This window comes from Zootoca vivipara, chromosome 8 (assembly GCF_963506605.1).
Source record: "Zootoca vivipara chromosome 8, rZooViv1.1, whole genome shotgun sequence".
Classification (NCBI taxonomy): Eukaryota; Metazoa; Chordata; class Lepidosauria; order Squamata; family Lacertidae; genus Zootoca; species Zootoca vivipara.
In genome coordinates this window covers 183,463-197,662 of record NC_083283.1, presented here as the reverse complement: position 1 = coordinate 197,662, position 14,200 = coordinate 183,463, and the positions used below count along the sequence as shown (strand labels likewise).

The window sequence follows — 14,200 nt, the reverse complement described above, 5'->3', positions numbered from 1 at the left end:
TTGTTATAAGCCTCCAGCGAATGGCGGAAAGACGACAGGGCCGGCTCCTGCCTCACGCCAACAGGCCGGGAGTTCCGCAGGGGAACAGCGAGGCGGCGTGGCAGCAGCCTTCCAGCTATCGCGAGAGCACCCCGATCTGTCAAAAACATCACTTGGAGGCGGGACTTCCTGGTTTCCCGTCCTATCGGAGACCGAAGGCCTGTCTTTGCGCGGGAAAATGCGAAATGGAGTCAGGAGCTGCCGCTGAGACAAATATCGAACGCGGTTCCGAGTCTCGGAGCGGGAGCCTGGCCACCCGGGGTGACGGAGCGCCGCTCTCCCCGTCTGCCGTTGCGCTCTCAGACGGTCGGTCTCCAACCTGTGTCGTCACTGCCCCCGCCCCCCTCGCGAGAGAACCCCAAGGAAACGGAAGTTGGTTGGCCCGTTTTCCCGCGCGCAGTTTAGTTCTCGCGAGAGCCTCGCACTCGGGGAAGGAGGAGTCGGGGAAGATGGCGGCGACGACGGCGATCTCTCTGGTGAGTTAGTCGCCCCTCAGGCGGCGGGTGAGGGCTAGGCGGGCGGAAAGGAGGGTCGGCGGCGCGGAGAAGACCTCGTCGTTGTGCTCGGGGCGCGGGGGTGCCGCCGCCGAAGTGCCCCCGCTTGAGCCTCAGAGCTATCCCGGCGCGGGTAGCGGGCGCGGTGGGAGATGGCGGGACTACATCCCCCAGCATGCCCCGCGCCCCTCTCCCGCCCGGCTCACGGGGCCGCAGTTGCCGCGGCCGATGGGGCGCGTAGTTCTTCGCCTCCCAGTCGCTGAGGAGAGCTAGCGCTCCGGGGTATTCGAGGGAGGGAGGGAGGGAGGAGACCTCTTGGCGCATGCGCATCTGGAGGGCGCTCGCCGACTGGCGCTGACTGCCGCAGCTAAGGGATCCCGGCCCCTCGGGAGGAGCGGCCCTTTCCGTGGCCTCTCCTGGCGTGGGGGAACGGAAGACGCGCTTCTCACCCCCGCCCCTCGCGTAGCGGTAGAGGAAATGCTTCCTCCCAGGGGCATGGCGGGACTTGACTCCTGCTTCCCCCCCCCCCTTATCTGCTGCTGGCGGCATCCCCGGCTCTAGAAGCCCCCTTGCCATCTGCAGGAGCAGCAGCGGAAACTACGGAACTCACTCCCGCAGGAGGCGAGGCTGGACACCTGGGTGGCTTTAAAAGAGGATTGGGCGAATTCACGGAGGAGGAGAGGTCTATCAATGGCTGCAAGCCAGGATGCTTATGCTGGGTCCTAGAGGCAGCAGTGCTTCTGAATGCCAGCTGCTGGAAACCACATAAGGGGGCAGTGTCCTGCTTGCGTGTTTCCCATTGGGGGCAGCTGGTTGGCCACTGTGAGAAGAGGATGCTGTGCTGGTCCAGAATTCTATGTTTTTAAGCTGTTGTTCTCCAGGCCCCCCTTTATTTGCTGTGCATTTGTGTGCTGACCCCCCTTCCAGCCCTGTCTGCACCTGCAAGAGTTGCAAACTGGAGCAAACTGTCATGGCAGGTCCTATCCCTTTCTGTTACCACACATGCTGTAGGTTGCTCTTTTTTCTCCTTTTGTGGTGCTGTAACACAGGCATGTCGCTTCCCAAGCAGTGATAACGTGGTAACAGTGGGAAAGTTTCACAGAACAGCTGAAGGAGTGAAATGATGTTTGGACCGGTTTGGCTTTAAGAGAGTCACAAGCAGAGGCAGCAATGCTTCTGAATACCAGCTGCTCAAAACCACAGGAGGGAAGAAAGCGCTTGTGCTCAAATCCTGCTTGCAGACTTCCCAGAAGAGGCATCTGCCTCTGTAAGGCCAATATGGGCTTCATAGACTAATCCTGCAGGAGCATTCTTGTGGCAGTCTGGTATAAATGTACCTCCAACTTGCTATTTTTAGCATCAGTGGCATTTTGCAGGTTGCACCTATGTTATTAAGTCATTGCCACAAGATGTGCTTGTGCCTGGCTCAGGTGCTTATAAAAGGGGTGTAGATAGGTAGGTGAGATTAGATGGAACCACTTGCTTAATACTGCATCAATTCACTTGTTAGTCCTTTTGTTAGTGGTCCCTCCCAAGGCTGCCTCTTGCTCCTTTGTTAAGAGGAAAGTCTACCTACCATCCTTTTGTTTTTGTCCTTAATCTCTTTCAGTTGATCTGAAAGGTCTTTAAGGAAATTCTCCTGGACCACTTTCCTCACACCTTTTCAAGTTCCCAGTCAAGTCATACATTTGTCTAACCTTTGCCCTCCTGTGAGGGTAGGCCATACTGAGTTAGGTGGATCAGTGGTCTCCCTTGATCTGAAGCTGCTTCTGGTGTTCTGCAAGGTAGCTTCTGTCCCATCTCTCTCAAAACACTTTGCATGCCTCCATCTCACCTGGGCCACCACGCCAGCCCCCTTCTCTGCATGCTACTTTGCTCCATAAGGATCCCTTGTGTGTCTTGAAGACAAGGTGTTTTGTAGATTGCCACTCACTTCCTTTCCTCCTGGATCTGGTTACATGTTTAGGGTTGCCACATGTGCTGAACAATTTGGGTGAAGGCCCCAGAAGTGAGTAGAGCAGCCACATGAATGGCCAGCATCTCTCTCTGTCTTGAGTGGTTTGGAAACTTCCACCGGCTATGTGCAGCTCTTATATGAAAGTGAAATGTTTTTGCTCTGTGCACTGCAGCCTCCTTTGCTGTTCCAACAAGTGTTTGCCTGGTGAGGCCTCTTTGGGTGTTTCAGTTGCTGCATTACAGCATATGTAGAGAGGCCTTTTCTGAGCTTTTCTGAGTACTACTGTGGGTCTTTTCTGAGTACTGCTGCTGGGCTATGGGGCCATGTGTGCATCCTTGAACTAGAGCTTGTTCAGAGGCGCCCTGGAAAGAGGGTGGCAGCAGTGGGGAGGATACAATGGCAATACATTGGGGATCACATGGCAGCTTTTTGGGATGGGGTGGGCAATCACTTCTGGAAGAAGAAAGCTGGGTTCTCTGAGGGAGGCTCAGAGACTTTCCCTCTGTATTCTCATTGCTCTCCCTGCTGAAGCAGCACAGACTTTCCCTGCAGCACTGCTCAGGCCTGGCCGCCTTTTATGAGTGTCTCTTTAATTGCAGGGCACAGAGACCATCAAGGTAGAAAATGGACAAAGCACAGCAGCCAAGTTGGGACTCCCTCCTCTCACCCCAGAGCAGCAGGAGGCTCTTCAGAAGGTGAGTGGACCAGTAGGGGCCTTCCAGCTTGCATGCTTCTCCCTCTCAAGGCTAGCCATAATGAGGCTAGAAAGCATCACAGCTCATGGGGAGTAGAAGGCCAGGGGCTAGTCTGCTCCTCCATCCCTAGATGTCCACTTCTTGGGTCTAGGCCCCCTTGGCAAACGACTCCAATAGCTTTGAAGGTGATGGGGGGAGTCTTGAGCTTCTCGGTCAGCGTTGGGCAACAGCCACTGACTACCAACCTGGTGGTGGAGGGGAACTGGTCTCAGGAAGGTGGGCTCTGGAGGAGGAGGGGGCTGTCCTCTGTGCTTGCAGTGCTGGGAAATGCCTTATGCTTTGAGGATGCCCCAGTTTGTTGTCGCTGTGGCTGTCTGCTCTGTGACTCTGGGCTTTGTATCCCCTTCAGGCCAAGAAGTATGCAATGGAGCAGAGCATCAAGAGTGTCTTGGTGAAGCAGACTATTGCCCACCAACAGCAGCAGCTCACCAACCTTCAGGTGAGGCACCACCCAGGGAAGCCCTGCCTTTGCCTCTCCCCCCTCCCCCAAGGTGGATCCCTTTATGCACTTAGAGCCACTGCACAGCCCTGAGATGTGACTGGAGCCAGGTACTTTAGCTTCCGTTTCCGCTGCGAAATTGGAGTGTGTTGTATTCCCTCCCCCCTCTGCTAGCTCCCAGGCCCACACACTTGCTTGCACTCACTGCCTGGGAAGGGGAAGCTTAGCTGCTGAAGGAGGAGGAGAGCTAGGCTCCTAGCTGGGAGTCCTGCTGTTGGCCTGCCTCGAAGGGGGTGCCTGGGGTTGCTGGGTACATCGTCCTCACACTGACAGGGGTAGGGAGTGGCAGTCGCCTTATAGTGCAAGAGGGGTCTGTAGGTGCTGGTGAAGCCCTCTTGCTCAAGAGCCACGGGGTGGGGGTGGGGGCACTGAGGCCAGGCCCTTTGGGCACTTCTGGGTTACTGGGTGGGGGCACCTCCCTGCAATTAGGCAGCCGTTGAGGGTCAAAGAGGAGCCCCGCCTGTCCTGAAACACCCCCCTCGCTCCCTGGGGCTGGCAGGGGCTGTGCAGCAAGGAGGTGGAGGCGGCAGCGGCAGGCAAGCAAGGAGGAAAGAAGGAAGGAAGGAGAGGCCTCTTCCACTTGAGTTTTGACGAAAAGCCGTCGTATGCTCAGCTCCCACAGACTGAACTCTGTCTTTACTGTCTTTCAGATGGCAGCAGTGACAATGGGCTTTGGAGATCCTCTCTCACCTTTACAATCGGTCAATAGACACATTCACTTCTTCTGGGGCACTTGGTCTTAGTCAGGGCCTAGCACAGGGGAGGACGTAGCTGTGGCCTCCCCCTCCCTCCCTCTCCTGCCACATACCCACCTGCTTTGGACACGCCCCACCAACCCAGGCCAAGTGTTAGCTCCCCAGAGGAAGGAAGACCGTGGGCTGGGGGCAGCCGGGGCCATTGGAGGCATTGGGCAGAGAGAGAAAGAGCGAGAGAGCTTTAGAGCCAAGCAGCTGGGAGAGCCACCTCTCTAGGGATGCTGAGGTCCTGACCTAAAAGTAACTGCCAAGGTAACTCACCAGTGGGCCAGCACGGGACGCAAGAGGCCTGGCTGCTGGGTGTTGGGGCAGTGAAGGCCCCTCTGGGCAAGTTGGACTGCTCTCCCAGGAGAACACTGCTAGGACAGTGTTTACTGGGGGCGGGAGAGAGATGGCAGTTGCCAGTCCCCCCTCTGCCTCGCCATGCGCAGGGCTCGGGCTGGTAGGGCACCCGCCCCTGCTCCTGTAGCTGGAGTCTAAGCACTGCACAGACACCTCACAGAGCCTGCTCCCAGGAGGACTCCTCCTGCTGTACTGAGGCTGGCAGGGTTAGCCTGAGTGCTTGGCAGGGCCTGGATTCCTGCCAGGCCCGTGTGCTGTGCTGGGGCTGGGGCTGGGCTGGGGGTGGAGCTTGCTGAGGCATCCTGGTTACTGCTGCGTGGTGGACAGGGAGGCAGAAGTCAGAATGAGCCCTCCAGGAGCCCTTGAAAGGTCCGGCATTTGAGCACGGAAGGGCAGATGTGCCCTTGAGGGCTGCCTCTCGACTTGACGGAGGGTACCGACCGCTCTTCTGGGGCTGGGAGCCTGGGTTTAGCTTAGCATTGGCGGTTCAAGATCTCCACGGGAGCAAGTAACTGGTTGGCGGCCTTGCAGTGCACCTGGCCATCCACCCGTGGCACCGCATAGGAGCTGCCCGTCGCTTCCCTGCTTGTGTTGGGAGGAGAGCAGGCAGCCCAGGTGGCAGGTCCTGGGGCGGGCAGGGGTTGGTTGTCCTCAACCCCACGTGCTTCCCTTGCGAGTGCATGCAGCATCTCTCCCTAACTCTTTGCTCTGCTGGCTCCTGAATGCTGGGAGGTGTGACGAGGTCCTCGAGGTTGCCCTGTGGCTCTAGTTTCCTTAGTCTGCAGCTGGGAGCCCCATGCCAGAGAGGGGGCCCTTTGCTGGCCCCACAGGCCCCAGACAGGCTCACTTCATATAGGGAAGGCAGGCTTGGCTTGCAGCTGTCCACTGCCTCACCCATGCAGTTCTCTCCTAGCATGGTCTTCAGCCTCTGTCCCAAAGAGGGAGGGAGGGAGCAATGAAGGAAGGAGTGATCAGGGCAGACCTTATTTGCCTCCTTTTGGTCTCTTGGGTCATGCAGGTTCCTTCCTGCCAGAGAAGCATTGTGGGGCCCCTTGGGAGCCCCAGTGCAGCCCTGACTGTTGCACAAAGTCCACGTGGCTCTGGGCAGCCAGTGCATGTCCCTGGCCACTGGACTCTCCTCTGCCCACCTGATCCCAGAGAGCAGTTTCTTCTGCTGGCCCCATGCACAAGTGCGGGAGTGCAACTGCTTCAGGGTCCTCCTGGGTTTCCACAGTAGCCTTGTGTGCTACTGCAGGCCAGCAGCTGGGTGGTGGCAAACCAGGGATTGGACGCCAGCTGAGGGTGTCTGGCTCAGGGCTCCAGCCAGGACAGTATGTGGTGGGGAGGGGCAGGGAGACGCATGTCTACAGCCCGTGTTTGGGACAGCAGCCTGTGCTTCGGAGCGCAGGCAGCGGAGATGTCCCCTTCACGTGGACTGGTGGTTGTTTCCGATGGGGCCTGTCTTGGGGGATGAGGGTTTTTGTCAGGTGAAGACTGAAGCTGGATCTCTTGCTGCCCCATGGGAGGTGGTTGACCCCTTTTTATCTGCAGTAGGATGTGGCAGGTTCCTCTTGCAGGAGTGAGATGAGATGGCTTGGGTGGGCTGGGGCTACTGAGACTCGGAGCTTCCCTTTGCTGCTGGGGGGGGTGTTGGGAGTGGGAAAGGAAAGTGGGGTTGTTGGGGGAGAGCTGTCCTTGCCCCTCCACCTACCCCCCAGGCTGACCAGCCAGACCTTCTCTCTGATACAGATGGCAGCCCAGAGGCAGCGGGCTCTGGCCATCATGTGCCGGGTCTACGTGGGCTCTATTTACTATGAGCTTGGAGAGGACACGATCCGTCAGGCCTTTGCCCCCTTCGGCCCCATCAAGAGCATCGACATGTCCTGGGACTCTGTGACCATGAAGCACAAGGTTGGTGCTGCTGTGCTGCAGCCAGTTGGGTGAGCCCCTTCAGGAGGGGCACGGCACAAGGGCCCTGGCATAGGTTGTGAGCAACACTCTCTCCCCCTCCTTCCATGCAGGGCTTTGCTTTTGTGGAATATGAGGTGCCTGAAGCTGCTCAGCTGGCCCTGGAGCAGATGAACTCTGTCATGCTGGGGGGACGGAACATCAAGGTACAGCACACAAGTGCCGGCAGGTAGCTCTCCCTGGCCCTGACAGGGCGGTGCTGCACCCCATTTGACTGCCTCTCAGTTCACTTGTTTTGGTTTTCTCCCTGCCAGGACAGGACAGGACTGCAGGCGTGGAAGCCCCATGCTGACTCCCTCCCCCTACTGGAAATCTGCTTTGGGGCCCGCCCCCACCCACCTGGATTTTCAGCAGGGGCTGGACTCCCTCTCCTCCAAGCACACCTCCCCTCTCCTCTGGCCCGTTAGTTGCCTGCTTATTGTCCAGAGGGAAGCAGACGCTTGTACCCAGCACTGTCTTCTAGGGGGCTCCCTGCAGAATTGTGTGTGCAGCACCTGCCATGTGCAGCAGTGTCGGGAGAGTGTTGGTTGGGCGGCATGTATGTCTGTCCTCAAGGCAAGGAGCATCTGTTGGGCAAGCCAGGCCAGTGGTCCCTGAGAGGCTCCCCTCCAGGCCTCGCCTGCGCCTCTGACAAAAGCCCTTTCCTTGCAGGTGGGGAGGCCCAGCAACATTGGCCAGGCCCAGCCCATCATCGACCAGCTGGCGGAGGAGGCACGGGCCTTCAACCGCATCTACGTGGCCTCAGTTCACCAGGACCTTTCGGATGACGACATCAAGAGTGTTTTTGAGGCCTTTGGGAAGATCAAGTCCTGCACGTTGGCCCGGGACCCCACGACAGGGAAGCACAAGGGCTATGGATTCATTGGTAAGTGGGCTCTCAGCGGAGAGGGCAAAATCCACTCTGGTATGGGGCAGTTGCCCTCCAATCGCCCTCTTCTCTTGCAGAATACGAGAAGGCACAGTCTTCACAAGATGCTGTCTCGTCCATGAACCTCTTTGACTTGGGGGGCCAGTACCTCCGAGTGGGCAAAGCTGTCACACCCCCTATGCCGCTCCTGACTCCTGCCACTCCAGGAGGCTTGCCCCCTGCAGCGGCAGTTGCAGCCGCTGCTGCCACAGCCAAGATCACAGCTCAGGTAAGAAGCAGAGTTGGGCATGAGCATTGAGCCATGTGTGCTGCTCCGGGGTCTGGGTTTTGCAGGCACAGGTTGCACACGTGGGCACACATCTCTTCCATCACATGCTTGTACCTGCCTAGAGCATCTCTAGGGGCTGAAGCGACCTGCTTGGACTCTCTTGTTTCGGCCTGCTATGAGTGCTGGTGGGTGTGGCGCTGAAGACAGTTTGTGGGCCCCTCAATCCTCTTTGGGTGCTTGGAAAAGGAGGGCCGGGGCTCCTTGGGCAGGTCTGATGTGGTGCTGTTGCCATTCCTTCCGTAGGAAGCTGTGGCAGGTGTGACAGGAGCTGCCGTCCTCAGCACATTAACAACTCCAGGGCTGGTGACGCCGGCACTGACCTTAGCACAGCCCCTGGGCGCTTTGCCGCAGGCTGTGATGGCTGCCCAAGCACCAGGTGTAATCACAGGTGAGTGGAAACAGGGTGCTGAAAGTCTCACATGCTGGGTGTGGAGGTGAGGGTGGCCCTGGCATTTGGCAGCTGGAGGTCTCCTTCCTGAATTTGTTGAATCTTCTTTTTAAAGCCCTCAGCGAGGAGTTCCATAGGTGTGTTGTGTGGAGAAGTCATTCCTTTTGTGTCCTGAACCTGCTGCCAGTTTAATTTCATTGGGCAGCCAACAACCTTCTAAGCAAGATACTCCAGCCTCTTCATCATCTTGCTTGTCTTTTTCTCCACCTGCTTCAGTTCCATGATGTTCTTTTCAAAATGAGGCATCCACAGCATCTCTGTATGATGGCTGTTCTGGTTTTGATTTCCTGAAATGGCCCTTTTCTCTGCTGCTTAAACGCTGCTCACATTGCTCATGAAAGCCGGTGTGTTTATTGTGACTCAAGCAGGACATGTAAAGTTTCACTAACCTTTTAGAGTTCTTTGAAAGTGTAAGCAAGCCGATAGATAGAGGTGGTCAGTCAACATTGTGCATTGAACCTTTGGAAAAGCTGCTGGTAAAGTCTCACTAAATACTCCAGAATAAGTTTAGCGGTCATGGGGTCAGAGGGAAGGTTTGTAGCTCATTAAGGAACAGGAAGCAGAGAGTAGAACCAATGTAGGAGGTGGAGTCCCCCGAGGATTAGTATTGGGATGGGTGCATTTTAACTTACTCATAAGAGTTAGATGCAAGCAGTGAGGTGGCTGTTTGCTGGTGATGCCAAATGTTTCAAGTTGATTAAAATGAAAAGGGATTGTGAGGAGCTCCAAAATGATCTCTCCAAATTGTTAAATGGGTTTTAACATGGCAAATGCAATTCTGTTCAGTCAAAGGGAAAGTTAAGTACATTGGAGCAAAAAATCTTAAATTCATACATAGGCTAATTGGGGTCTGAACTGGCAGTGACTGACCAGAACCAGGACCTTGGGGCTGCAGTGGACAGCTCAGTGAAGAGCTTGACCCAGTGTGTGGCAGCTGTGAAAAGGCAAATTCCATGCTAGGGATCATTAGGAAAGGAACTGAAAGGAAAACCATTGATATCATAATGTTACAAAAATCAATGGTGTGACCACATTTGGAAGACTGTGTCCAGTTCTGGTGGCCTCACTTCAAAAGGATATTGTAGAGATGCCAGAGGTTTGTTGGCTTATAAAAGTACTTTTTTACCACTGTATATCATAAAATACCAGGGAAAAGGGCGACCAACATGACCAAGGGGCTGGAGCAGTCTGGGGAAAGAGAAATCTGGGAAACACCATAGAAGTGTATAAGGCATGCATTAATTGGAAGAAGTGGGAAGGACAAGGTTTTCTTCTAGCCACGTAATGCCAGAACCCAGTGAGGCCTTCCAAAGAAGTTGCATGTTTAGGACAGATTCAGGTACTTTTTCATACTGTGCATAGTTAAAACTATGCTATTTGCTCTCACAAAATGTTGTGTTGGCCACTAAAAAGATCTAGACCAAATAATGGTGGGTGAGGCTACTATCCATGCTCTGTGGCTCTGTGGCCATGATGGCTCTCTGTTCTGCCATCAGTGCCTGAAGCACTATCCTTCTAAATGCCAGTTGCTGGGAATCTCAGAGGGGGAGAGCACTGTGGGCTCTGCCTCCAGAGGCACCTGGCTGGCCACTGAGAGCAGCATGCTGTGTGCTCCACGGGCCTTTCTTATTTTCCAGAAGGGCTCTCCTTAAGTTCCTTGTGAAAACAGGTAATTCCTGCCTTTTGCTTCCTGTCTTTATACCATTTAGTTAAATAATGCCTAAGAGGATTTGACCTCTTTCTCAAGAGCCTTTGATGAGGAAGTTTGTCGAAAGCCATCTACATATTTGTTACTATTCTCAAAGAATTCTAAAAGGTTGGTGAGATGGGACTTCTTATTGCAGAAGCCATGCTGGTTCTTCCTCAGCAAGGGTTGTTCTTCTGTACATTTGACAACTGTAGCCTTGGATATATATTTTCTACCAGCAAAGCCTGATTTCGGGGACAGATCATGTCAGGGGATGCATTTGCCTAGTGCAAGAAGTCACTAATTTCTTGCAGTCACCCTCTCCCCAGATGGCTTGCAGCACATCAGTTTCATGCACCTCCAGAAGTACTTGTTAATCCCATGCTACAACTTTGAGGTACTTTGTAGCCTTTGCAATTCTGGGGAGAATCTCAAAGCCACCTCAGTTCCAGGTGTTTTCTCCCTTTGCCCACACCTGTTAAACTTGCTCTGTGCATTTCCTTGGCTTGGAGATAGGGGTGAGCAATGAAGTCATGTTTGTAGATGATGGGATAGTAATTCATTTACACTGTGTACAACTCTGGTTACCTTACCACAAACAAAATACTGTAGAGCTGGAAAAGAAATGTTTGGGGCTTTGTAGTATTGAAATGTGAGCAAGGAGGCATATGAGGGTTTTTTGAAATCATTTCATGGCATAGAGAAAGTGGAATGAGAGCAGTTTTTCTTCCTTGCAATAATAATTTAGGTTACCTTAGCAAGAGGCATTGGTAGTAGGTTCAGCAGAGATAAAAGGGGACTTCTTGGAATATGGAATTCGCTGTTAGAAGGCATAGTAATGACCACATTTCCTTTAATATAAGATTTGGTGTAGGCCAGCTTTCTCAGTGACTATAAGCTATGATGGTCATTGAACCTTCACAAATATTGCACGTCATGGAGTGTATGCCTGCCTTGTGATTTTGCAAAGCAGTATAATTTCTTTGAAAAACTGGTTGCTTGATCTGATTGAGCAGGGCTGCATTCAGGAGGACTGGGAAGCTGCTTTATAGAGTCAGAACACGGCTCTATACATAGCCCAGTATTGTCTTTCTTGACTGGCAGAGAAGGAGTCCAAGATCTTGGGCAGAGAAAGAGGTATAACAGTTAGTGGTAGAGCAGCTGCTTTGCATGTAGAAGGTTCCAGGTTCAATCCCTGTCATCTCCAGTTAGAACTGAAAGAGTCCCCTGCCTGAAATACTTGAAAGCTGCTGCCAGCCAGTGTAGACAGTCCTGAACTGGATGGATCTAGTGCCTTGACTTGGTATCAGGGCAGCTTGGTATGTTCCTGAATCAGAGCTCCCTCCCAGCAGCTGTCATGACTGCATTCTCCCTGGTGGTGTTTGGCCTCCCGCTTTTTGGATGCCCTGCTCATTGGCTAGGGGAGGGAGGGAGGGAGGGAGGGTGGGTGGGTCCTGGAGCATATGAGTTGCCTGGCACTGCTCTAGCTCATGCCTTGGTCTGTTTCTTTCCCTTCAGGTGTGACCCCTGCTCGCCCACCCATTCCCGTCACTATTCCCCAGGTGGGTGTGGTGAACCCCATCTTGGCCAGCCCCCCAACACTGGGGCTGCTAGAAGTAAAGAAGGAGAAGGAAGAGGAGGAAGTTTTCCAGGAGTCTGAGAGGCCAGAAATGCTCAGTGAGCAGGAGCACATGAGCATCTCTGGCAGCAGCGCCCGTCACATGGTCATGCAGAAGCTGCTTCGGAAGCAGGAGGTGAGTTGGGGCCAGAGCAGGGACCTTAGCTGCACCTGGCTTTCTGCCTTGGGGCTGGGCAGAGAAGGGACAGGAAGGTGATGCAGGAGGCACACCCTTTGGCTGGGGTGTGGGGAGCCAGCTCCCAGATGATTTCCCCACCCCAGAGTGTGGAGTTGTGATGTGTTGCTCTCCTTTTCTCCTGGCAGTCAACTGTGATGGTCTTGCGCAATATGGTCGACCCCAAAGACATTGACGATGACTTGGAAGGGGAAGTGACAGAAGAGTGTGGCAAGTTTGGGGCTGTCAACAGGGTCATCATCTACCAAGAGAAGCAGGGCGAGGAGGAGGATGCTGAAATCATTGTCAAGATCTTTGTTGAGTTCTCCATGGCCTCTGAGACGCACAAAGCCATCCAGGCGCTGAACGGCCGCTGGTTTGCTGGCCGGAAGGTGGTGGCCGAGGTGTATGATCAGGAGCGATTTGACAACAGTGACCTCTCCGCATGAACTCTGCTCCAGAGAGACTTTGTTCTTGTTCTCCTCAACCCCTTTTGTGTTCAGGGATGCTTCTGGGCCAGCATCCCTTGCTCCTGTCATGTATTTGTAGTTTCGGATAAAAGTGCAAGGAGAAAAACCTTTGTGCTGGAGTGGTGGTGGTGGTGGTGGGCATTCCCTTCCCAGTGGCAAGAGACTTTGCGCGCGCGCGCTCTTTATCTTTCCCCTCCCATGCTGTCTTTCTCTCCTCCCCTTTACCAGATGGCCAGAAAGGAGTGAGTGGGCCACTTTTACTTAGTTATGGGGGTAGAAATGAAGAAAAAGGGGGCAGTTCATTCCCCCACCCCACCCCCTTTCTGGCAATTATGAGGAACCCTTCTGTTGAACATTCTGGTCCTCTTTCCATACCCCTTGCTTGGTGATGGTGGCAGCAGTAGTGGCCAGCATCCCTTTACCCCTACAGAGCAGGCCTGTTGCCCCTGAGCCACATAGGGCCAAAGCCACAGCGCTCTGGGGGAAATGAAGGTGGCAGGCGCACCATCTAGCTCAGCTTTGCTCAGCCAGATGTTTTGGGCTGCAGTTCACCTTAGCGTTGGCTGTCATGACGAGTGGTCAGGGATGGTGTGAGCTAGGTCCAAAACCTCTGGAGAGGACAACAAGCTGGTGGAAGGCTGGCCCACAGGATAGATTGCAAACTCATAAGGTTCTCAAGGTGGGTGTGAGAGCAGCAGAATAAAGTAACACCTAGAAAAGAATGATCTGTCCCCCCAACCAGGCTTTGCTGGTAGAAAACATATATGCAATGCAAGGCTACAGTTGTCAAATGTACAGAAGGCCAACCCCTGCTGAGGAAGAAGAATGGAAAGGAAGATGGAAGACTAGGCTCCCAAGTGCCTGCATGGCCATGGTTGGGGTTGCCTCTTCCCCAAGTGGATGTGCCTCTTCCATGCCCTCTTCCTCCCCCAACCTGGGGGGAGGGCGCATTTGTGTCTCCTTCCTGCTGCTTTGCTCTGAAGTGTCCCCTCCCCAACCTGGGCAGCAGCAAGTTTCTTTTATTCTGTTTTTAAGTTGCCATTCTGTGAGCTGCTTTGAGGCAAGAGGTAGAATGATAACAAATATACCTCAGGTTACAGACGCTTCAGGCTGTGCGTTTTCGGGTTGCACACCGCGCTAAACCCAGAAGTACCGGAACAGGTTACTTCCAGGTTTCGGAGCTTGCGCATGCACAGAAGTGCCAAATCATGACCTGCGTGTGTCCAGACACGGCACTGCGGGTTGCAAATGTGCCTCTCACGGATCACGTTTGCAACCCGAGCGTCCACTGTATTGTTTGAAACAAAATGAAAAAATTCCTTCCAGTAGCATCTTAGAGACCAACTAAGTTTGTCATTGGTATGAGCTTTCGTGTGCATGCACACTTCTTCCGATACACTGAAACAGAAGTTATCAGACCCTTATATATAGTGAGAGGGTGGGGAGGGGTATTACTCAGAAGGGTGGTGGGAATGGGTGATTGGCTGATAGGTGTGGTAAACCTGTTGATGACTATTAACGACTGCAATTGAGATGGCTAAAAATAGGTTTATCATGAATAGAGACATTGGATTATCTCATATATCTCACTATATAAGGGTCTGATGGCTTCTGTTTCAGTGTATTGTTGTAGTTGTTTAGTCGTGTCTGATTCTTCGTGACCCCATGGACCAGAGCATACCAGGCACTCCTGTCTTCTACTGCCTCCCGCAGTTTGCTCAGACTCATGTTCGTAGCTTCGAGAACACTCTCAACCATCTCGTCCTGTCGTCACCTTCTCCTTGTGCCCTCCATCTT

At 53.9% G+C, this 14,200-nt stretch overlaps 1 protein-coding gene across 2 annotated transcripts; it reads left to right on the top strand.

Moving 5' to 3' along the window:
• PUF60 (poly(U) binding splicing factor 60) lies at positions 1–12,513 on the top strand. 2 transcript variants are annotated; one of them, XM_035102649.2, is made up of 11 exons: positions 1–515; positions 3,090–3,185; positions 3,595–3,684; positions 4,395–4,445; positions 6,591–6,752; positions 6,863–6,955; positions 7,461–7,674; positions 7,755–7,945; positions 8,249–8,393; positions 11,659–11,894; positions 12,083–12,513. In XM_035102649.2, exons 1-11 carry the CDS (start codon positions 21–23, stop codon positions 12,380–12,382), a joined length of 2,073 nt encoding a protein of 690 aa, XP_034958540.2. In that variant the 5' UTR covers positions 1–20; the 3' UTR covers positions 12,383–12,513. The 2 variants fall into 2 exon arrangements, with proteins under 2 accessions (XP_034958540.2, XP_034958541.2); XM_035102650.2 differs by lacking the exon at positions 4,395–4,445.
• The last annotated feature ends 1,687 nt before the right edge of the window (positions 12,514–14,200 follow it).

Bases quoted from the DNA above. Each gene is read 5' to 3' on its own strand.
- PUF60 (XM_035102649.2), top strand. From the start codon at position 21: ATGGCGGAAAGACGACAGGGCCGGCTCCTGCCTCACGCCAACAGGCCG. The intron at 6,956-7,460 runs GTACAGCACACA...CTTTCCTTGCAG, and splicing joins TGGGGGGACGGAACATCAAG to GTGGGGAGGCCCAGCAACAT. The intron at 11,895-12,082 runs GTGAGTTGGGGC...TTCTCCTGGCAG, and splicing joins AGCTGCTTCGGAAGCAGGAG to TCAACTGTGATGGTCTTGCG.